The sequence below is a fragment of the Sarcophilus harrisii genome, chromosome 3 (genome assembly GCF_902635505.1).
Source record: "Sarcophilus harrisii chromosome 3, mSarHar1.11, whole genome shotgun sequence".
In the NCBI taxonomy this organism is placed as follows: domain Eukaryota; kingdom Metazoa; phylum Chordata; class Mammalia; order Dasyuromorphia; family Dasyuridae; genus Sarcophilus; species Sarcophilus harrisii.
In genome coordinates, this window is record NC_045428.1 from 284,055,716 (window position 1) to 284,080,699 (window position 24,984).

Genomic DNA, 24,984 nt, shown 5'->3' on the forward strand with positions numbered 1-24,984 from the left:
TCACTAGATATAAATAATAAAATTCAACAAATATTTCTAATGTGCAAAGCAACCAGGCTTTAATGAAAATGGCCTAAGACCAGAATCAGGTATTATTACCTGTATGACTATGAAGAAATCATTACAACATTCCAGGCCTCAGCTTCCCTATTCTCTCACTCCCCCCCCCCAAAAAAATAGCACAATAGTCAAGATTAGCTTCAGGAAGGAGATAGCTGAATTAGGCCTGGATAGATAGTTTGAATAAGTGGAGAGATGATGAATAGTCATTTTAATTGGGAGAAAGGGAAGAAGCTTGAACCACGGTATATTCTAGGAAGAAGGAGGGCACTGACCTCACAATTATACATAAGGAACTTTTAAATTGATCAGTCTTTTCTTAACACTTCCAGAAAGAAAAGTTGCAAATTTAGTTCTCAATAAGCTTTTTTAGACCTGTGAATTTATCTACTAGGAAAATAATCTCCCCAATCCTCAGTATTTCCACAATATTTGCTTTTCCCACAGTCCTGATTTCTTAATCTCAAATACTTAAGGGGGTATAATATAAATAGTCCTATACATACATTTAGATACATGAACATCAAATGTAAGTACACTATGGCTGCAGTTTGCCAGTAGGTCAGTCTTTCTTTGTGATTAGAAAATTAGTGAACTAGGCCTTTGTTTCCATCTTTGTTCTCAGAACTAATTTGAGTATTTTAAGCAATGCCTGTCAAAAATAGGAGGACCACCAGTATACTCCTTTTTCAGAAATGAAAAAAGCAGAAAGTTTGCCAGAATCAATAAAGACTATTTTGATCCATGACGATTACTTCAATCAACAAGCATTTATAGTGTCCTTGGGGATATAAATAAAGGCCAAAAATCATGTCCTGCCTTCAAAGTATTCATGTTCTAATGGAGGAGATGACATGAAAGTAACTATTTACAAATCAGACATCTAAAAGACAAATTGGAAGTAATTTCAGAGGGAAAATAGTATTTTGTAAAGCCTTAAACCTACTATGCAAAATAACACAGGAATATTTGTAATTATAATTTTCAAATTTTCAAAAATAATGGATTATTAACAAAGATGCCTCACCTTCCAGGTTTTGTGCTGTATTTCTGTAGCCGTGCTTTGACTTCATCATAGGTTAGAAATGCCATGTAACCAGGATGTGTAACGGCTAAAAAATTCCAATTCCGTAAGATGGAACCCCAGGGCTTGAAAATACAAATAATGAAATGAAATTAGTTGGAAAATATTACATATTAGTAACAAAACACCAAGAATACATTCAATTAACTTTCCAATTTTTACAGAAAATTTCTAGATCATTATAGTTAATGTGAGTATGTGGGAAAATGTCAGTGGCTCAATGTCAAGTGGCATTGTACAATAAGGATGTTGGATTGGATGACTTCTATAAAGCCTTCCAGAACTAAATAAATCAGTGATCCTAAAGTAAGATTCAAAAGGCTAAGGGCTATGAAAAAGTCCAATTTTCTAGGTTGAACTGTAAAATCTTAAAAATATATAACGAACTGTCTAAGATAAAAATGTGCAGCTGCCTTAGACCTTCAGCACAAGTTCATTTTATATAATCTTCTAAACAAACAAAAAACCCTAAATGTTACTTTTGATAATACAAAGAATATAAGCTTAGATTTAATTAAAATAATTTTTTATTTAAAGGGAATTTTATAATTCAGATTGGGGAGAAGAGATTTTATTTGCTAATTACAAACACAGAACTGATTATGATGCACTTATAGAACTTAGCTAAACATTTCCACTGTTTACAATGAATCTCATGCAATGAAAGAAACCTAGAGGGCTTTTTTTTCCTCTTTAAAACAAACACTATGAACATCTTACTGTATATTCTATTAAATGTAAATTGCTAGTCTTATCATTTGCAGTTTAGTTATATTGCTACACCATCACCACCAACTCCAGGGTGTGAACAATGGAGAAGTCCCCAAATGGAAACACTCTATAAAGAGAAGAAAGATTGCACCATTATTGCATATATGCATTAAGTGGGGAAAGGCAATCAATATTTTTACAATGCATACATAATTGCTACTATATGAAGCAGTCTAAAGCTTGATAGAGCAAATTTTGGACATTTAATACAAAATAAAAATTTAATTTTCTCAAATGACAAATAAAAAAAAAAGCTGAGCTTCAGATAAGTAGTCTAAGTTCAAATGTTTGTGGCTGAACAACAATTCTAGTCTTATTTATTGAATCACTTTCTACTACTTTTCCTGATACCATACTATTTCTATAATATATATGAGTTTAGCTTTAGTCAATATTAAAATTTCAGTAACAGGATAGAGATTGGTTGGAGAACCTAGTAAAATTTAGCTCAGAGAAAAGAAGACTCAGGGGGAATATATTAGCTGTCTTAAAGTATTTGTAAGGCTTACATATAGAAGTGAGAGTAGAATTGTTATTTTTAGAGGGCACTCTAGAAGCAATGAACAGAAGAGGCAAGTTTAGGTAGAGATTGCTGTCAGGAAAAACTTCCTGATAAACAGAACAACCAAAAAAAAAAAAAAAAAAAAAAAAAAAAACAAAGGAGCTAGCTTGAAACAAAGTGAGATTTTCTCAATCAAAGATCCTCAAACAAAAGTTACATATGTTACAATGAGAATTCTATTTCAATTATGCATTGGACTAGATGGTTACTGAGGTGATTTCTAACTCAAAATTTCTAAGTATCCATGATTTTTATTTTGGACCAAATCTGTGCTTTCCTCAATGTAGAGATGTCTAGTGAAAAATTCCTCCTACCATTACAGAACACTTTCATTATGTCAATAACTTTATTTTTTTAAAAAAGCAATATAAGGTTGTTGTTCAGAAACATAATAGACTTTTTAGTTTGAGTTATCTCATCATTACCTACTTAATCTTATTATATGCTTCCACTCCTAGTTATCATAGTAGAAGGCGTAAAAAAACAGTTACTAATACAGTGTTGTTTAAGAGGGACAGTAATTCATCTCTTCAAAATCTGTAGGCCTGAGCTTCATTTATTTCAAGAAGTTGGCTAAATAATCTGTGTGAGTTTATTAATTCCCTTTCTATCACAAACATATTCTATTTAAAAATTAAAAATAAATAAATAGAAATGTAGGATAATGAGACAAAAATGTAATAATAAATTCAACCTAAATGTGGAAAAAGTTTTTTTTTTTTTTAATTCTGGGGAACAGTAAAAGAAAACTAATTTTTTTTTCTAGAAGGAGATATGATGCTCATTATCTTTAAATTTCAAATTTGCAAGGTACATTCTTCAAGGATTATACCCTTTATGAGGAGAATAATAAAGGAAAACATGCGTTTATAGTAAAAGTTTCTGTTTAGGACATCTCCTTATCACACTGAAAAAACTACATAAGGAGAATTAGTGTTACCTTGGAGAACCTCACAACCCTATTATCCCTCTAATCCTGAACTAGAGATTCTATATACTTGGGGGAGGGAAAAATGATTTCAATTTTCATCTTGGACACATGTTAAAACTGCATAAAACAATACTTTGAGGCAGATTTAATTAAGTTAAACAATGGGGAAAGGCTTTAGCAATTGGCATGAGGCCCCACTCCTCCAACCTTCCCCCCCCATCTTTTTCTCTAGAAGCAAATAAGTTATTTTGAATACGATATTTGGTCTACTCCCATAAAGGGCCATATAAAATAATAAAAGAATTGACAAATCAAGAATTTCTTTCCAATTATATCTAATCCAATCCAGCAAGCTTTTCTTAATTGTCCACAGTGTGCTAGGTCCTATGCTAGGTGCAGAGACAAAATGACAATTTTTACAAAAATTTCTGAAAAATTAAATTAGTATTTATAAAATATAAAAATTTAGATTTATAAGTAATAACTTGAGAAAGGAAGACTGCTAGTTAACTACTAAGGAAAAATTAAGGTTTCTTGTTATATGATAATTATTCTCAAAAATTAATTATTCTGAGAGGCAAGGCCACAAAAATAGTTCATTCTAAGCAAATGGGATGTGCAAAAACATTGGGCAAAGTGCAAGGTGTAGAACTGAATTTGGGAAATAAAAAGTAGGTTTGTCCAGAAGTAACAGAATACATGAAAGAGCACAATGAAGTACAATCTTAGACAGGTAGGATAATAGGAAAGAGCTTTAAAACGTCAAGTTGAATTTATAACCAAAGTTAAGAGGCAATTATTAGAGATAAATTAGATAATTCTAATCACACAAAATTGAAAAGATTTTTTCACATACAAAATAATTAACTCACCTAAAAGAGGGGAAGCAGTTAGTTCAGAGGAAAAAAAAGGTTTTGGTATCCAAGAATCAGACACTAATAGAAACAAGACCAAAAGCTAGTCTCAGTAGAGAAGCTATCAAAAACCAACCATTACCAACCATATGAAGTAATGCTCTAAATCTCTTTTTAATAAAATAAATACAATTCCTTACTTTCTCTTCACTTCCCAATATCTATTTTTTTTTTTTTTTTTTTTTTTTGCCAAATTTCTCCCTTCACAACATCTCCCTTTATATTTTCCATTCTGGCCTCTCAGCCTATCATTGCCCTGGTGTGGGCCCCTCATCACTTCACACCTAGATGACTACAAGTATCTAATGATTGGTTTGTTTCCCTTCCTCAAACTCTATTCATGCGCCCATCTAATCTGTACTGAGCTATTAAGCTATCTTAGAAAGAGCAGATCCGATCATGTTAATGTTAACCTTCTTCCCCCTTCCCTTTCAATAAACTCCAATGGCTTCTCTTGTTATTTTCAGGATTAAACATAAAATTTGTTTGGCCTCAAACACTCATCATAACCTGCCCTTCCTATGTTTCCAATCATTTTACTTTCTCTTTCAAGTATTCTGTGATTCAGTGACAATGAGCATCTTGCTATTCCTTGAACAAGACACTCTTATCTCTTGACTTTCTGGATTTCCACTGGCTATCCTCCATGACTACAATGTTATATTTCCTAGTTTCCTTCAGATTTCTGCTGTCTTTATCTTTTGCCAGAGATTGTTTTTCCACTTTTCCATTCCCTCTGAAATTACATATGACACCCTGTATATGTTTTTTATGTACAATGGTTTGTATGCTCTCATATCCATTAAATTGTGGATTTTTTATAGACCGGGTTTTTTTTTTTTTTTTTTTTTGCCTTTTTGGGGGGATATATGAATAATGTACATATTTGCAAATAGGAGCTAGCTGAAGCAGTGGTTAGAGGACCAGAAATTTTGAGTTAAAAATCTGGCCTTTATTAGCTGTTCATAAGCCTGGGTTTAATCCTGTTTGCCTCAGTGTCTTCATCTATAAAATGGATGGCAAATCATTCCAGTATCTTTAGCAAGAAAACCTAAAATAAGGTTACTAAGTGTCAGACATGATTGAAAAATACTGAAAAAGATCCTTTTCAGGAAATATATTTCTGGACACAAACAATGCTGGACTATATGCTACAAGTTTGTTTTTGTTTTCCAATTATGGAAACGTGAGGAGATAAAATATATCCTTGTAAGTTGAAAAAAAAAATTTAAAAGAATATGAGGTAAGGGTAGGGACTATGATTTTGATATTGTGAAATATCTTATTTAGAAAGTCTTTAGCACAATGCCTAGCACATAATAAATATTAATAAGTACTTGTTGACTGATAGTTAAAAGGTCCTTGTTTTTCTATTAGTTAAAACGTATGTGAACTATAAATATAAAGTGCTGGTATCATAAAGCAATTAGCATTGTTAGGTAAAGTTTGGCAGAAGCACAGATTTTAGAATAAGGAGATGACCTACTGTAAACTTTGCCATTTTATAAATAAGGCAACTGAGGATCCAATAATTAAATTGCTTGTTCAAGATCAGAAGATTAATGCATTATGAAAGGTTTAAATTCCTTTCATATCTTTACATTATATTTTTAAAAATTTACAGAAAGCTTTTACTAAAGAGTGCCCTTATAAAAGTTCTTCCCTCCCAAAAAGCAAATTCAAACAAAAATTTTTCTACAGCTGCATTTAAGTCCTCATTCTAGCATATGATTCATAAAAAGTATTATTCTGAAATTATAAAAAATATAAACCATAAGTTTTGTTGACAATTATTCATTTGTCCTTTTGCTAAGGGATTCTTTTAAATTAAAAGTTAATCTTTGGCAATGCAGTTCCCTTAACATAAATCAGACTCTCTGATCCTTTAAGTTCAGTGCCAAGTATGCTCATAAATCAGAATGGCAAAATTCTAATAACATAGTCAACAGGAAGACCAATATTCTATTTCAACAGATGTTGAAAATATGTATCAAACAAAATAAATCTCCTTTCATACTAACAAAATGAAACATTACTAAGCTTAAATACAAGCCTGCTTTTGTAATCATTTCTATAACAGCTATATAAATAGAATTGTAAAAATTTAAGAAAATAGGATGGTATAGTGGGAAAAACAATGAATTGGGAGCCAGAATAAATGCATTCAAGTCTTAGCCCTGTCACACGTGAATTTTTTGGCCTTGTGCAAATCATAATCTGAAAATCAATTTCCAGATGTGTTAAATGAGGAAGCTGGACTACATGATGTCTGTCACAAAAATCAATCCTTTTTACAGACTAAAACAAAAGGCTATTAGGATTAATTTTTTAAAAAAATCTACTTTTTAAAATCATTTTTTCAATTTACCATATTACCTATCTGTTCTAGGGCAATAGCCAGCAAATTCTACATTAAAGTACAGAGAACAGAGTTTATCTGGGGCCCAACCTTAAAGTGGGAGGATGTAGATAAAATCCTCTATCTACAAGATTATTCAGTGGCATCATTCTAACAAGGTACTCAATTCAGTTGTTCACTGCAGCTGAAATAATGCAGTCTCTGTCAATTTCAGAGCCCTAAGCTAAAGAACCAGTCACCATCTTGCAACACACGTAATATTCCACTAAATTCATGTACCACTTGTTTACTATCCCCAGCTGATAATGGTCATCATATTTACTTACAATTCTTTGTTGCCGTAAAATGTGTGGCTATAAATATTATACTCTCTATAGAACCTTTCTTTTTGTCAATGACTTTGTTGGAAAAGGTGATTTTAAGGAGCAGCTTGAATAGTTTTAGCAGTATAAATCACACATATAGGTCTGGAAGGAACCATCAAAGTCATCTACTCTAAGTCCCTCTTCTTATTAATGAGGAAACTGAAAAGCAAGGAGGTATGTGTCCTCTCTTGAGTACCAAGCATTAGAGCCAGGATTTGATCTTTCACTCCACATCTAGTACACTTTTCATGGGTTTTGATGAGAAAGATGCTAATTTTTATATTCTCCAAAGAGTACTGACCAAAAAAAAAAAAATGGCAACAGCCGACTTTCTATGATCTCTGCATCAAGTCTCTTCCTATGGCATTTCATTGCCTTGGCTTCCTCATATATAAAATGGACGGCAAATAACTCCAGTATCTTTAGCAAGAAAATCTTCTACACTTTATGGCCAACATAGTTTTTTAAAGGTAGACTGACAACAAAAATTCCCTACTCAGTCAAATTCTGGCTTCCTGTTCCTAATAAGACAAAACGTAAAATTCTCTTTTTAGCTCTTACTGTCCTACACAATCTTCCTCTACCTAGCTTTCCAGTTTCTGAGGACATTACTTCATTTTCTAATACTCTTCTTATCAAACTGGTCTTCCCGCTGTTATTCACAAACAGAATTCCATCTCTCAAGTCTTCATGCCTCTCAATATTGGTCATCTCACACTCCTGGAATGATCTTCTTCTTCACTATAAAGATCCCCATCTCTTCCTTCAGGACTCAAGCATCATCTTCTACAAGAAGCCCTTCTGGATCCTTGGAACTGTTAGTGACCTTCCTCTCACAAAACCTTGTTATTTAACTACTTCCTATATATTAGTATTTCTTTGTTTTACATTTATGTCATATTGTTTTACATATATACTTGTTCTTGCCCTTCCCTTAGATTATTTCACTCTATGAACTTGAATAACCAGTGCTGAGTATGGGCCTTGAATAAAGAAGATATTTAATAAATAGTTGGTAGTCCCTTAATTGAATAGTTATTCAGATGATCTGAGATTTATGCCTGGAGAGAATTTCAGAGGTTATCTGGTCCAACTCCCTCATTTTTCAGAAGAGAAATGTCAGACCTAATTCACCTGAACTGACTTTCCCAAGATCACACAGGGAGTAAATAGCAGAGTAGGATTCAAAATTAGACCTCTGACTCTTAATTCAGTGTTCTTGCCACTGTATCCTGCTTTGTCCTCACTGAATTATACCTCAAATAACTATGCCAGAAAGAAAATCATACTGCAAGCCTTGGGCAAGCTTAAGCCTAGGAGAGTTACAAGTCACTAAGCTGTCTGTCAGGTAGATTGTCCTCAGAAAGGACTGGCTTCAGATCTAAAAGTTTCACAATAGCTGCTAAGTATAGGTCTTCATCTGACAAGGCCTTTGGCTTGCCCACTTTCTCCAGGAGTTAATTTCATCATCAATTTATGTATCTCAAATTATTCTATATGTATCTGCCTAAAGAACGAACATCTTACTGTATATATGTGTATTTAACTTAAAAATTCCTTAAATCTATCCCTTAGAGTAGATATTTTCATTCTATAATATGTCATGGGCATTCTATTCCATATAAATTAACACTATTTTCACCATCTTTAAGGAAGCATTAGCACGTTGTTGGATCCAGCAGTACCAGTACTAGGGCTAAACCCCAAAGAGATCAAAGAAAAAAGGGAAAGGGACCTATATGTAGAAAAATATTTATAGCAGTTCTTTTTGTGATGGCAAAAGAAAATTGAAACGGAAAGGATGTTCAATCAAGTTGTGGCACAGAATTGTGAAAAAGTACTATTGAGCTTAAGAAATAATAAGGGCGGTGATTTAAGGAAAACATGGTAATAACTATATGAAAGGATGCAAAGTAAAGTGAGAAGAAGTAGAAGATCACTATACCACAGGAACAAGAATGTTTTAATGATGATCAACTGTGAAGGATTTGACTACTTTGATCAATAGAATGATCTAATAGAATTTCAAAGGACTCAGATAATCAAAGGATTATGATATCTATGATAGATCATAGACATAGATATGATTATGATAGGATATGAGGTAATCCTTGCTTTAAAAAATGTTACATATATTCATTCTTGTTAAAAAGTGAACCTGAAAGGAAGGGGGGAAGGAGGAAGGATGGGGAGAGGAACAAATAAGCATAGTCAAACAAAATAAATCCACACACAGTTCAAAACGTATACCAAAAAATTGTAACTGAACAGACTACTACAGAGTGAGTGAGAATAGTATATAGAGAGAAATGATGAACTCTTGATTGCAAACTAAAGCATGATTTTCTTGATTAATTTTCTTTTTGCTTTTTTGTGATATAACTACTATGGAAATATGTGTTGTATGACTTCACACATAGCTGATATAGTTTGTCTTCTCAGTGACTGAAGAAGGAATAATACTAAGGTAGAGAATCTGGAACTCAAATTTTAAAAAAGGAAAGAAAGTTAAAAATAAATATATAAATAATGAGAGTTTTTTCCCTTAAAGAAAAAAAAATTTTGTATCTCTGTATTGGCAGTTAGGTGGAACAATGGATAGAGTGCTGGGCCTACAATCAGTAAATTCTATGTCCAAATCTGGCCCGAGACACTTACTAGCTGTGTGACCTTGTGCAAATTATTTATTGTTTGCCTCAGCTTCCTCAAATATAAAATGCAGATAATAGCAGCATCTATCTTGCAGGGCTGTTGTGAAGATAAAATGAGATAATATTTTTAAAGTACTTAAGCACAGTGACTAAAACATAATAGGTTGCTATATACATTTTATCCTTTCCTTCTGTGTGTGTGTGGAGGTGGGGTATGTGTTGGCATATGTGAAGGAGATCACTGATGAGGGGAAGGATGAAATATAAAAGCTTACCTGAAATAGCCTGGTAAAAATATCAAATTCAAAAATTGAAATGTAATCATTGCAAGTCAAATCAATCGTTGATTTTAGAGCCATTGCTTCCAAGCCAGAGCTAATTTGATGAACCTCATGGAGACATTGCCTGAATACTTTCCACGGCACGATAGTCCTATATAAGGATAAAAAAAAATAATTCAATCAAATGTCACTTAAGACATAACACAATCCAATCCTTAAATTCATATGATTCCAAATGTACTAAAAGACAAATAGTTCAGAAAATTTCCTATAATTCAGAATAGATAACTCCTTTTGCTTTTCACTAAAAGTTATTTCCTTTTCATTTTCCAAAGTACTTGGGAATTAAAATAATGAGAGAGAAGAACTGTTACTATTTCAGAGTTCTACTATGTTCTCTTCCAAAGCATGTCTATTAGTATACAACACTAACTATAGATTATGATATCTATGATAGATCATAGATATAGATATGATTATGATAGGATATGAGGTAATCCTTGCTTTAAAAAATGTTACATATATTCATTCTTGTTAAAAAGTGAACCTAAAAGGAAGGGGGGAAGGAGGAAGGATGGGGAGAGGAACAAATAAGCATAGTCAAACAAAATAAATCCACACACAGTTCAAAACGTATACCAAAAAATTATAACTGAACAGACTACTACAGGAAACTTCTACACTTTAAAAAAAAAAAAAAACCTCCAAATTGATAGTATCTTCAATATTTCATTCAGTAAGAATCTACTGAATGTTTGAAATGTACAAAACACTACTTATAGGCACAATAGAAACTGGATCTCTTCCTACTTCAATGACAACTCTTCAATCTTCTTTATTGAGTCATTTTTCCATCTTTTGTCCCCTAATTTTGGGTATACTCCTAAGGGTCTTTCTGTAGCTACCTAGAGGACAGATATATAGGTACAGATATAGATATATTCTCCAAATATATACATGCATATATATATATATATATATACACATACATACATACATACATACACACACATACACACATATATAAATTTTTGGTATTTTTACCTACTACCATAGGATCCATTATCATCTCTATGTAAAGATGCCATTAGTATAATCTACTATGCTTGCCCTTGAGGAACTCATAATCTAGGTAGTGATACAAAGCATATTACATGAAAGGTGAAAGAAGATATGTTGGCATTTAATCAAATGCTGAATATTGGGACATTGAATAAGTAGTACTTTAGGGAAAGGAAAATAAAATTCCTGTGACTACTGAAGTGTTTCAAGACTTCTCAAGAAATAAAGTAAAGATGCTATTTTGCATTCTTTAGAACACAGGGGATTATTGTAGTATGAATCTGAAGTTTAAACTAAAGACAATTATAAGAAAAAAGATGATGGTTAATGTCTCAAAGATTTTTCTCTATGTATAAAAAAACAGGAAACCACAAAGAACTGAAGAGAGATACCACAATAGATGCCATTTAGAAAAGAACACACGTCAAAGTCTGATTAAGGTTAAAGACAAAATTTTGCACTGTTTTAAAAGAACAAATGAAAATCAGAAAAGTAATATCAGAGATTGAATAAAAGATACTGAAGTATATATATTTGCAACTATATTTCATTTCTAAATATGTATATATGCATATGCACATACATATGCATACACATGATAGTTTTTGAAAGTTTAGATTTCTCTTTAACTAAAGTTATCAAGAATTCTTTTTTCCCTTGCTCCTACCCCACCCCCACTGAAAACCAACAAAAACACAAGGTAATGGGTTAATAAATGAAGAAATAAAATACTGATTTTGTAAAAGTTATATTCTTATCTCTTGAGGGGAAGTGAAAAATGTTGCGGATACTTTCATGCTAAATAAAATTGTAACTATGCAGCCATATAGTCTACCTTCAAATTTGCTGCCAAATGACTTATGCAAAGATATAATCATTCCACTAAGCACTCGATGCTTTTACATAGAGACCTGGCTTCTTCTGGTAAATACTTTACAATAGGGCTCACAACTTCAACTAAAAGTGCTATGCATAGAAGTTTTGTTTTGTTTTTTAAATTGTCTCTTAGATATAACTACAAAGCCACCAGAAGCTGTTTCAGGAAGCCTCCTTCCAGACACTTCTACTGACTTCTCACAGTTAGAAAATCTTCCTTTTGAATAAAGTATAAATACTAATTAATAATCAATTTAATATTAATTTAGATTAAACCAGATAGATTAGTAAAAATCATATCCCTAGAAGAACAGGGTGGAATGGAGAAAGACTGGTTGGTGGACTTGGATGTTTAGGGTGGGTTGGAGGTAGTAGAGAACAACACAAGAACACAAGAAGGGTATAAGAAAGGGGCATACTACTAAGTACATGCTTCAAGAAGGTAAAGTATAACTTATTCCCCCAAACAAAAACTTCTCACATGTATCAAAATATTCATCATAGCTTATTTTGTAGAATAGTAAAAGACTAAAACTAAGATTTCCAAATCAGTGAAAGAGAAGCTACAGATGAGAAGTTATTGACTTAGAGAATCAGTAAGGTATTGGAACTGATTAAATATTGGAATGAGGGAAAATCAGAAGTTGCAAAACTGACTGGCTGGGAGAATATCAATCACTTCAACAGTTAAGAGAAAGGGAAGAATTTGGGGGAAATGAGCTTGCATTTTAAGCAAATAAGTTTGAGAAGGAAATTCAGGAAATTCAGTAGGAGACTGCTAGTTCTTAGTGATTCATGACTTGTTCAAGAGAGATTAGTGCATATATAGATTGAGAAATTATCTGTACAAAGATAACAAAGAAACCTGAAGTAGATGAGATTAGCAGGGAGAAAATGTAGAGGAAAAAAAAGGACCCAGCACAGAAGCTTGAGTTAACAATCAAATCTAGAGGCCAGAAGATGGGTGATGACTCAGCAAATAATACTGAGGAGGAGTCAAAAACTAAGAGGAGAAGCAGGAGAAGAGGTGCCATAAAAGTCAAAGGAAGAGTAAACAGAAATAAGAAGAAAGTACCTAGGAAAATTACCCAATCAACCATATCAAAAATTTTCCCTAAACTTCTTTGTGCCGAGAGCACTGAGATACCACTAGCCCTACTGTCACCTGGGTTTTCAATTCTTCTATCTTGCTGCCTCCTCAAGTCCCCTATCTAGTTTCCAAATCCTGTCTCTTCTCTCTTTTATCTCCACAATATCTATTCCATTTATCCTTTCTCTTCACTTACAAGCCCTCATCAATACTCCCTTAGACAAATAAAAGTTTTCTTTACTGTTTTCACTGACTCCAGTCTTTTCCTTCTCTAATTCCTCCTACACAGTTACTAAATTGATGTTACTAAAACAGATCTGACCATCTCACTGTCTTACTCAAAATCTTTAATGGCTTCTTATTACTTCATGGATAAAATGCAAATCTTGATTATGATATTCAAAAACTTCCATATCCTATCACCTCATCAACTTTTCTAGGCATTTCACATCACTGATCTTTCCATGTTCTGTTCTAGTTGCTTTGGCCTGCTCTGTTGGAACATGAATGATGGCAAGATGGATAAATAGGTGGGATGTAAAAGTGCTGCATGTTCTGAGACTAGATGCACAGAATAAGTTCAGTGGGTGAGTTTGCACTTATTCCTCTATCACAATTAAGATGACTCGGCCATCTTAATGAATTAACTTTCCCAGGGACTGGGGGCATTGACTCTAGAATTCCATGATATGAAGATCCAAGTCTGGTACAGAAAATGGGAAGACAGTTGGAGTACACAGCAACAGGTAAGAAAGAAAAGAAAATACAGCTGTAATGGAAAACAAATGGAGATGTAAAGACTCCCAATGAGGCTGGTCTTGCTTTACAAAAATGAGACAAAAGAAAGGAAGAAAGGACAGGAAATTTTGATTAGACAGAATTGCAGAGTTTACACTCATTTTGGTGATGGTGAGACCTAAAGTATGTTGTCAAACCTCTACCTTATAAGTGAATGAATAAATAAGAGATGTTCATCATGGAATATGAGGATTTTGAAAACTCAGTTATATATTCTTAATAGCAAAATGATTGTTATTTGTGCCTCTGTGTATATATAGATATATATGTGCATTTATGTATACATGTGATATATAGATCTATATATATATATATTAAAAATAATATATAGATATATAGAAGCTCAATCTGGGGAAAAAAAATCAAACCAGAACAGACATGGAAGAATTTATAGAAGTGAGTTTTTATACACTCTAGAGCCCAGCTTCTTAAACTGTGGGTTACAACACCACATAGGATCTCATAATTGAATTTAGGGATCATGAAATTATGATTTATTATCAGTAAATGTTTATTTGTATACCTATTTTACATAATTAACAATCAGGGATCATGTAAAAATTTCTTGGGTGAAAAGAAGAAAAATTTTAAGAAGCCCTCCTATAAGAGTTTTGTGTGTCAATTGAGAATATGTACAGTAACTGAAAAAAAGCAATAAAGTACATAAATGAGGAAGTGGGGAAGAGTTAACTTCTTCAATACTTATCATTACAAAGCACCCACAATTATCTGAAACCACTTTACATATGTCTGTCAATAAGTCATGAAGTTCCCAGTGTATTTAGAAAAAAAAATGCAGCCTCTTATAATTGCATAATTTTATTTATCTTTATTTAATTCTCTCAGAAGGAGAGGTCGAAGTGGCTAAGAGTATTTTCAAAAGGTGCAAATTACAAAAATGGAGCAAACTACCAGGATGACATTTTTTTTTGCTGCATGCTGGAAGGGTTATGATTATATTCTAGGAAACTGTACTCTTATGTCTTTTTTGACCAGGCAGAAGAGGACTAAGATTAAAGACTGCTACTAACAAAAAGCAAAATTGTTACTATCTTTCAACCTTGAAAGAGGCTATGAATTTTATAATCATTGATAATTCGTGTCTTCCTTCCATATTATGATCTAAAACTTCAGTAGATCTGTGATATTAATGTGGGTATTCTGCCTAACAGTGATCACAATGCCTCCATTTTTGTTCAGTGTCTCTTCCCTATCCTCCCACAAATTTGCCCTCATCCAACATGCTGAAGGTATTACTCTCATTTTCTTGATATGAAAACATTTTCTTGATAAGTGAACTTGATGATTCCTAAAGTTAGTTCTTATTTCTAATCTATCCTATCCTATGATTCAGGTACACATCTGATAAAAAATCTTAGTAGTAGAAGTCAGGATAAAGGAAATAGTGGAAAAAGAAGGAAAGAAAATTCTGAGAAAGAAGCATACTCTGGCATAAATGATTAATCTTTAGAAAATTTTACTTGTAAAAAAAAAAAGAAAATTTTACTACTTGTTATATGAGATCATTTTTAGCATAGTATATATAGAAATATTACTCCAAAACATATTTAATTTTTATTATCTGTAAACCTTTTATAAACTACAGTTTCCTCAATTCCCAACTTTTGGGTAATATTTTGAAAACTTTTTTTTAAAGACAAAGACATGGGAAATTCTTATGAGGCTATTGCTGCTTTTAAGTCATAGAAAAAAAATAAACTGGGTTTCAATGAAAGAAATTTATAACAGTCAATCAGTTATATACATTTATAAAGTAAGTAACTTATTAATGTTGTCGGGCATTGTGGGAATAGAAGAATGTCAAAAGACACTCCCTAGCCTTGAGGAGCTCATAATGTAATGGGGAGACAATATACAAGAATTATGTGCAAACATATATACAAGACAAATAAAAATTAGTCAACGGAGGGACGGTACCAGGTTCTGAAATGTCATGTAATACACAAACAGTAGCAGTAGACTAAAGCAAAGAAAGCAACACTGAATTAGAAGTTAGAAGAAGAATGTTCTAATTCATTTTTAGTCTAACATTTTAAATTGCTAAATAAAATCAAAAGAATGAAAAACATATGAAGGAACTAACTTTAAAATTCTATTACCAAAGACCCTTTATAAAAGAACAGTTCTTTTCTACTTCATGCTTCTTTCCTACAAGCTATCACCAGCAATAATCCTGGTCACAAAGTATATTCAGAACTAATTCCATCCAGTCTTCTTTGGAAACAAGATGCTATTGTTCTAATGAGGAAGAAGGATGGACTCTTCCAGGTTTGTTTTTATCTCAATATAGGCCCTACATGAAGAAAACTCCACCCACGGCTTTCCTAGTATTATCGTGCTGATGTTTTCATCTTCATGGAGTAAATGTTTAATACTATTATCATTTACACATTTTGCTACTTACATGTTCTACTGACAAAAATTTACAATCAGATGGAAAGCTCTAGAAATCCATTCTTTTGGCTCAGAAAGTTGGAAGGGGCCTTAGAAGACTTTTAATCCAATTAATCTTTATATATGAACAAGTGCAGAAAAAAGAAATAATTTGCCCAAAGTCACACAATTAGACATTGCCAATCAGATTTTTTACCTTAATGCCCTTTGTTCTAGACCACACTATCTAGTCTCACTGTCTATCTTAATTAATATTACAGACTCTTCATCAAATCACCTTAGACAACATGCTAAAAAGTAAATCTATTAAGATCTGCCCTATGGTAAAAACTAGTCTGATTTATTTTCTAGGGAAATAAATCTCATCTATCATAAAATTAAGGAAAGTGATAGTTAATCTTATTATTATTAAAAATGAAAGGAATACACCGGAAACCAACATGGGAAAGTATTACTTCCACAAGAAATTAAGAAATGAAATAATGAATTGAACTAGAAATAGTATGCAGTTTTCCATAGTCATGACCTTACTTTCACCTTACTGTATATATACTGATGAACTTTAGAAATGTATAAGCTAATTGGGAAATCTGAGCCCTATGAATAAAGACCAATATTATCAGTGATAATTAATATTAAAACTGTCATTGAGATTTGGTATGATTAAAAGTTATCAAACTGTGCATACCCTTTGATCCTGCAGTGTTACTATTGGGCTTATATCCCAAAGAGATTATAAAGAAGGGAAAGGGACCTGTATGTGCACGAATGTTTGTGGCAGCCCTTTTTGTAGTGGCTAGAAACTGGAAACTGAACGGATGTCCATCAGTTGGAGAATGGCTGAATAAATTGTGGTACATGAATATTATGGAATATTATTGTTCTGTAAGAAATGACCAACAGGATGATTTCAGAAAGGCCTGGAGAGACTTACACGAACTGATGTTGAGTGAAATGAGCAGGACCAGGAGATCATTATATACTTCAACAACAATACTAGATGATGACCAGTTCTGATGGATCAGGCCATCCTCAGCAACGAGATCAACCAAATCATTTCTAATGGAGCAGTAATGACCTGAACCACCTACGCCCAGAGAAAGAACTCTGGGAGATGACTAAAAACCATTACATTGAATTCCCAATCCCTATATTTATGCCCACCTGCATTTTTGATTTCCTTCACAAGCTAATTGTACAATATTTCAGTCTGATTCTTTTTGTACAGCAAAATAACGTTTTGGTCATGTATACTTATTGTATATCTAATTTATATTTTAATGTATTTAACATCTACTAGTCATCCTGCCATCTAGGGGAGGGGGTGGGGGGGTAAGAGGTGAAAAATTGGAACAAGAGGTTTAGCAATTGTTAATGCTGTAAAGTTACCCATGCATATAACCTGTAAATAAAAGGCTATTAAATAAAAAGAAAAAAGAGAGAGATTTGGTATAATTTAAGAACCTGAACTCATTAGTGACTTGTCCAACAATAGGCACATAAATCCTCTCAGTTCTCAAAATCTTCATGTTTATTCAAGTAACTTCGCAATGTCAAACTTAGCACCTAAATATTTATCATAATTAATCAATGTACTCAGGGACTTCCCTAAACTGGGATACTTCAAAAATATGAATGTCATGCTTAACATGTACAATCACATAAAATGTGGCATTTTCATTCAATGCAAGTGCTCTAAATTTTAGAGATATACTTGAATCTTAGGCTCAAGTATACTAGACTGTAAATTACTGTTTTACAGACCATATTTTGGCATTATTCTCATTTTAAAATACCATTTCTTTTTCCTGTTTATTTTCAGGTTTCTTTCGTTCCACCCTCTAACCCTATCCCCCATCATAACTTTGAGTTAAAAAACCCTAAATTTTGAATGTTTAAATAAAAAATTTCCTAAAACATGAAAAATCTATTGAAAGAACAATTTCATCTTTTTTTTTTTTTTTTTATCTTTGTGCCATGAGTAAACTCTTTTTGTTTTGTTTTGCTTTGTCTTGAGACTTTTTCCTAGCTTTCTTAAGTTGGAAGTGCAATTGCCACTCATAGGTCCTGCTGATTCCCAGGAAAGTTTCTTCTGTTCCACTTCCAAATTAGGCTTATTTATTTCAACTCGGTCACCTTAAAGGTCCCCCTATCCCTGACCCCCAAATCTCAGGAGATCACCATATTAGTGCCAAACTCAATTTGTCTTCCAATTAGGTTTTAGTTTAGTTTAGAGCTGCGGAGTTCAAGAGTCTTAAACCTCAGCCTAGGAACAACCACAAAGGGTTGAGGAGATTATGGAGGAAATAACCTGAGATTTGGGAGTAGAATATATCTCATCTTTCTTAACTATAGGCTATTAGTAAATATTTATTGATTTTTTTTAAAAAATAACTTTATCTTAAAGGTCTCTTAACTTCTACTATCTGATATTAGGTTTGAATCATGATTGCCCTTAAGAAAATGTCAGATCTTTTTGGAATACGTATCTAGCTAATTCAGCATGAATTTTTGAATGATTCCATTTAAGGAAGCAAAACTGCCTTATGTCTATGATGACTTAAAGAGAAATGAGAGAACCTACAAATGGTCTCTAGGTATGCAAAGAATAAGTACGATATTTAAAATGTAAAGATCTTGGAGGCAAAAGGAATCTTGCAGATCATTTGACTTAACACTGGCATTTTACTAAATTCAAAACCAAAAGCACAGAGGTTAAATGACTTTGCCCAAAGTCAGTAGAAGAGCTGAGGTACAAAATCAAGGTTTCCAGGTGGTGCCTTTTCTACTCCAGCAGACAACCTTGAATAAGTCACATTTCCAGTCAGAGCTTCATGAAAGGTTGCTAATTAATGCCAAATAATTCATTCCTTTTAAAGAACTGCTTACTTACCCAGATGTCAATAAGGCAAATGGTTAATAATTTTCACACTTGGTACAGTGTTCTTCCTAAAGAATTTCATACACAGAGTATGGAGGGTGCTTGAAACTGGCTCTTATCCCAGACAGGAAAGTATTTAGAAGAGATAAAGTGGCTTCTTCAAACAGAGTTGACAATAGGACACAGAGGTAAAATGAGTTTTTTGTTTTAATTAATCTTTCAACAATTTCCCATTCAACTAGGTAATATATCCATTTATCTAAAAGATACCTGGCTCATAAGATTTCAAAATGCATTTTCCAGTCCCTGTAGCACCTTTATCCAGTAGTTCTAAACAATGAATCAGCAGATGTATTTCAAGAGAATATTTTCTACATAAGTCCAAAGCAAAAGGAAACTTTCTCTTGAAGAAACATTTATTATTTTGTTCCTAGCAAACTTACACATATTTAGTCTGTGGGTTTTGTTGCAAAGAAGGTCATTTAAACATTTGCTTGAAGAGCTTTCTTAAATTTTAAGAAGAGGTCTCCTTAATAATCTAAGAGCAGCATGTCAAGACAATTTATCTCTTACAGAATAAAACCATATAACAAAAGAGAGGCATAATTCTTCAATGCCAATTTGTCTTAGCTGTTGGCTTAATTCAACATCTTGGTAAACAAGATAATCCTCTCAGTTCTAGGCATTTGTCCCCTTCTCCCCCAATATCCCATACTTAGAATGGCTTCCCTCCTCAATTCCAACTACTGACTTTTCTAGTTTCCTTTAAGTATTAATTAAAATTCCATCTTTTATAGTCAAAATCTTTTTCTGTTGTCTATTTTCCTAGCCTATTACTCAACATTTAACTCTTTGTTAAAGTAGGGCTCTGTTTCCAGGGTGATGGGTGTACCATTCCAGGGTTCAGGGGTTTTGTGCAGCTGTTTTCAGAGATCCTTTTACACACCTGTCCACAAGACCTGGAACAATCAGGAGTGTCCCTGTCCCACTGTAGCTGTAAGATCTAGTGTGCTGAAGCAAGAGAGTTCTGCTTTCCTGACTCTGGGGCCCAGGATGGGACTATGGCTACTTTGGCATGGCCTGTTCTGATACTGCATCCCCGGATGAGAGATCCAGAAGTCACCGGCACTGCCCTGGATTTAGATTCAAAAGCTGATGCTGGGCTAGGGAGCCAGGGTCAGGGCTGAGTCTGGAGCTGTGCTGGTGCAGCCTGCACTGGGATTGTGCACTAGGCTCCCACCCTGTTCCCAAGTTTTCTACTGGGCTTCCAACTCCTCCCTGGTGTCTCTGGGTTGAGAAGTATGAAAGCCACCAGGACTGCCACTGATTATAAGTGAGAGTTGGGCTGGGGTATTGCAGGTCAGGGCTGGGGCTGGGAGGCACTGGCATGGCCCGTATCAGAATTGCACGTTAGACTCTCTGCCTAGTGTCAAAGACTTTTTCTGCTGACCTGCTAAGTTACCTTTGGCTGGAAAATGTTCTACTTCCATTTTTTTTTGGTATTCTGATGCTCTAAAATTTGTTTAGAGTCATTCTTTGAAGGGGACAGGTTGGACAAGCTCTGATCTTTACTCCACATCTTGGCTCCACCTCCTTATTCCCATCTTTTAGAGAAAGCTTTCCCTAACTTATCTTAATTTTAGTGCTTTCCTTCTGTTAATTATTTCCTATTTATCCTGTATATACCTTGATTTGTATATTTTGTTTGCATGTTGATTGGATCAACTGGATTCCTCTATGTTAGAAAAACTGTCAGTTTTGAATAGGAGTAAAAATAATATAAAAGACAAAACTTATGGAGGTAGAATAGTATGCAAAGATGATTCATCTTTTAATTTTTAAAAGGTCTGAGAATTATGGAAACATTTTGAAACAGAGGAGATTCAATACATCCCTAGCATCCAAAAATGGTTTGATGGCAAAATTGTATAAGTAGGCTTCAATATTTTTTAGGCCCTGCAATCAATTACCAAGAGTTTAATAAAGATTAGCTATGTTTCAGGTGGTATGTTAGACACTAAGGGATACAAATACCAAAGACTCTGTCTACAAGGAACTTACATTCATTTGGGAGGAGAAATATAACATGCTTCAAACTCACATAATTAAATACAGAATTGATTTGATTTCAAGAGGGGAAAGGGGACTGATTTTCACTGAAAAGTAAGGAAATTTGACAAAACATCTTTTCAAAGCATAGAATCCAGGGCTTCTATAAGAAGGAGGAAGGAACAAGAATACTCCGGGGGGGGGGGGGGGGGGGGGGGGAGGGGGTGGGGGGGGGGAGAAAGATGACTATTCAAAGGCATAGGTGAGATATCTAGATTTATGGCAAAAAGGGATCTCAGGAAGTCACCTAGACCAAGGGTTGGACAAATGGCCCTGACAGTTGTTCCTATTTGTGTACTACCCATGAAGTAAGAATGTTTCTTTTACTTTTTTAAATACGACAAAACTTTATTTGAAAATATAAAAACTATTTTTAGCTATCAAGTAATAGATGTTCTCTGATCTTGTCCAACTCCTCTTAGTTTGCAAATGAGAAACTGAGACCAAGAAAGGCTAACTGACTTGCCAGACTTTTATGGGGAAAAAACAGCAAAATCCAAGTTCCAGGTGCCCTGATTTCAAAAGCACTGTATCAAGTAGGCCAGTTGGCCTAACTGCCATATTGTTGTGACAGCTCCAGATATCAATATTTTCTTGAAACTTCACACCTAATATGGACCTTCAAAAGTAGACTCAAACTTTAGTTATCAAGTTTCTACTAAAAAGGAAGGGACTTAAAATTTCAGGATTTTCCTGCTTCTTTTATACTCTTTCAGATCTTAGTATATTCTCAAGGAGTGACCATTCTTTATAGATTTTCTGAGTGATGTCATCTTTTAAAAAGATTTTCTAGGAAAGTAACAGTCTCAGTGTTCTGGAACAACAATTAGATCTTCAGATGAGGAACATCTTACAAGCCTTTTCCTCTCTTCACCATCTTAACACAGACATAAAGAGATTTTTTTCTTTATTACACCAGATGAGATTCAGGTTTAATTTCTTTCTTTTTTTTTTTTTGCCAACTTTTTATGTGGCACAGTGCATAAGAATGCTGGGCTTGAAGTCAGGAAGAGTTGAATTCTTACTATGTGATTTTGGGCAAGTCACTTAATCTCTGTTTGACCCAGTTAATTCAACTCTAAAACAGTTATTACAATTTAGCATATATTTCACAGGGTTGTTGTGAATACCAAATTAGATATATGTAAAATATTTATTAGCATGGTGCATGGCTAGTAGATGTTATATAAATGCTACTATGATGATGACAATAACATCCAAGTTAGAAAAGCTCACAGAAAATATTTATTTTCCTCTCTCTAGCATTCATTTTGAAATTGATTCATTTTATTTCAATATCTTATTCTAATGTTTACGTTTCCTAGGCAAGACAAATAAAACCCATGACCATTCCTTAAAGTAATAGTTGAAGATTATCAAACATAACTTCCCTTTTATAAAATTGTTGGGTAGTTGTTTATATTTTTGAACAGAAGTGATCAAGTACCATGCCAACAAAACTATAATATGAAAATTAAGGATATAATTAAAACAATGTGTAAAAACTCATCATTTCATTACAGATTCAAAACAAAATTTTCTTCTTAGATGATTATGTAGTTTAGCTTAAAAGGATAAATAGAACTCAGATTATTTTAGACATGTTAATTTTTAGGGCCTTGTATATACTGGCAAATATTAGGACTATATCAGTGTCTGAAGTATGTGAAACAAGGTATGTTTGCTGCTTCTAAGAATAAAAAGTAAGCAAAATCTTCTTAGGAAATATGCTACCCCTCCCCCCCAACTCCCAGTTCATCAAAACCTATTAGTAAAGATCTTTTTCTTGCTCCACAAAATCAAATTCATCACATAAATTTTATCCCAAGAATACAAAGCAAGAATCATCTTATCTTTAATTGTGACCTATCTTAATAACAATTTATGAGGAATTCTGCATAGAGTAAGCACCTGCTTGTTGAATTATATAGAATCAATTGTTTACTTTTACAGAACCATCAATTGAAAATAATTACCTAAACTAGGTGTAACAGAATTTTCATCACATGTTTACTTAAAATCTAAATAGAGTTTGAATAATATTTGAATGCTAAGAAATATACTAAATACTTAGAGTACAGAAAAAGTAGTGTAATCTAGGCAACAAATAGGTAACTCTTGAGCTATGTAAAGATGCATTTACTTTTTGAATCAAAGCTTTCCTAATACTTCTGGGAGATAAAGGAAATCAAAATGAAGTTAATTGTCAAAAATTATTTATTACTATAATATTGAGAGGCTATTTATTACTGACTAGAAAAAAAAGATGACCTCAGACACTTAACACTTGATTATGATCCTGGGCAAGTCACTTAACTCCAATTGCTTCAGAAAAAAAAAAGCTTTATTTCATTTTTTAAAAGTCTTTTTATAAAAATTAACTGGAATATACACAACATAAAAATCCTCTGAAGGGGCATTAAAATATAATTAATTTAGTCTAATTATCTATGTCCATGAAATATAAGACAACAACTTGCTATAATAAATATATTCTCCAATGCAATTCAGGAAATATGGAGCAAAAATTTTTTTTAAATAAAATTAATCTGGTTAGTAAAGCTTACTTTACTAGGCTTACTTATATTAAGGCTCAAAATACCATATGAAATCCATATTCTATAAGTGCTTAAAAAACTTTCTTCTGTGATATATTTGAATAATATGAATGGATAATACTTACTTGTCTCCAAAAAACTTTCTCCAGAATTCAGCAGCATCTGCTTTTGTGATACGAAAATTATCCCCTTGGAACTGCCCATTAGGAAAGATTGCCTTGATTTCTGCCAACATGTGACTGAAGATGAGGGACAACTTGGTGAGATTCCGCCTAAAAGGAAGAAGGGAAATTAAATAAAGGATACCTTGTTATTTTCATCAAAATCTACCTATTTGCATACTAATCTGAAGTTATTATGTGTCATAAGAAAACAGGCAAAAAAAATTATAAACACTTAATCCAGATAAAGATGCTGATGATGTGTTCTACTTGGTAATTAGGATATATATTATATGAGAAACCCACTAATAACTTGTATACTTAAGTCAGGTCTTTTTTGTTTTAACCACCGAAACACTTTATTCAAAGACCAATATAAAAGCAGTTTTAATTTTCATTTCATTTCTTAATCTCTCCTTTATTCCACTTTCCAGAAAAAGGCCTTTTACATTTTAAGTCAGTATTCTAGCAATCTAATGAAAAGACGTTGAAAAATGCTGAGATTTAGTAATTTCAAAATATTAACCTCCAGGCATATCTTAAAAGGACTAATGGTAATTAGAGACAAAGTAATCCAAATAATAAAACTGCACATTCTTTGGAGCCACAAAGACTTATGTTACTGTTTTTGCTCTTCTAAAAACATGTAATCCCCCAAATCATTGAAATTTATAAACAATGTTTTATTAAATAGCTTTACTGGCTGACTTGACTGGTTCCCATATATCTTAGCAATAACTTTGGAGTCTCAAGCTTTTATTTTTAGTGAACTAGGTTCTCTATTGTGAAAATGGATATTTCCAATCACATTCAATTATTTTAAATATACAACTGTCTATCGCACCACATGTATATAAACTAACCAAACCTTTTACTTTGAACTTGGAGTATTTCAAGCCATCTGGAAAGAAATGACATGATCATCAAATGAAAAGGGAGGCAGCATGACACAATGGAGAGAGACCTAGATGTAGAATTCAGGAATATCATGATTCAAATCTAGGCTTCTCTGTTTACTCCTTGTACAGCCTTGAGCCAGTCTCTTAATGTCTCTGA

General features: G+C 33.1%; 1 protein-coding gene across 5 annotated transcripts in view; it reads right to left on the minus strand.

Annotated features, from left to right (window-relative positions):
- CBLB (Cbl proto-oncogene B) overlaps window positions 1-24,984 on the minus strand; it is a 217,524-nt gene that overhangs the window by 107,748 nt on the left and 84,792 nt on the right. For all 5 annotated transcript variants that reach the window (XM_012544469.3, XM_023498954.2, XM_023498952.2 and 2 more), the window contains exons 4-6: window positions 23,893-24,039; window positions 9,973-10,129; window positions 1,088-1,209 (exon numbers count right to left, since the gene is read on the minus strand). In XM_012544469.3, the coding sequence (XP_012399923.1) occupies window positions 1,088-1,209; window positions 9,973-10,129; window positions 23,893-24,039 (426 nt within the window). The remainder of the gene's footprint in view (window positions 1-1,087; window positions 1,210-9,972; window positions 10,130-23,892; window positions 24,040-24,984) is intronic.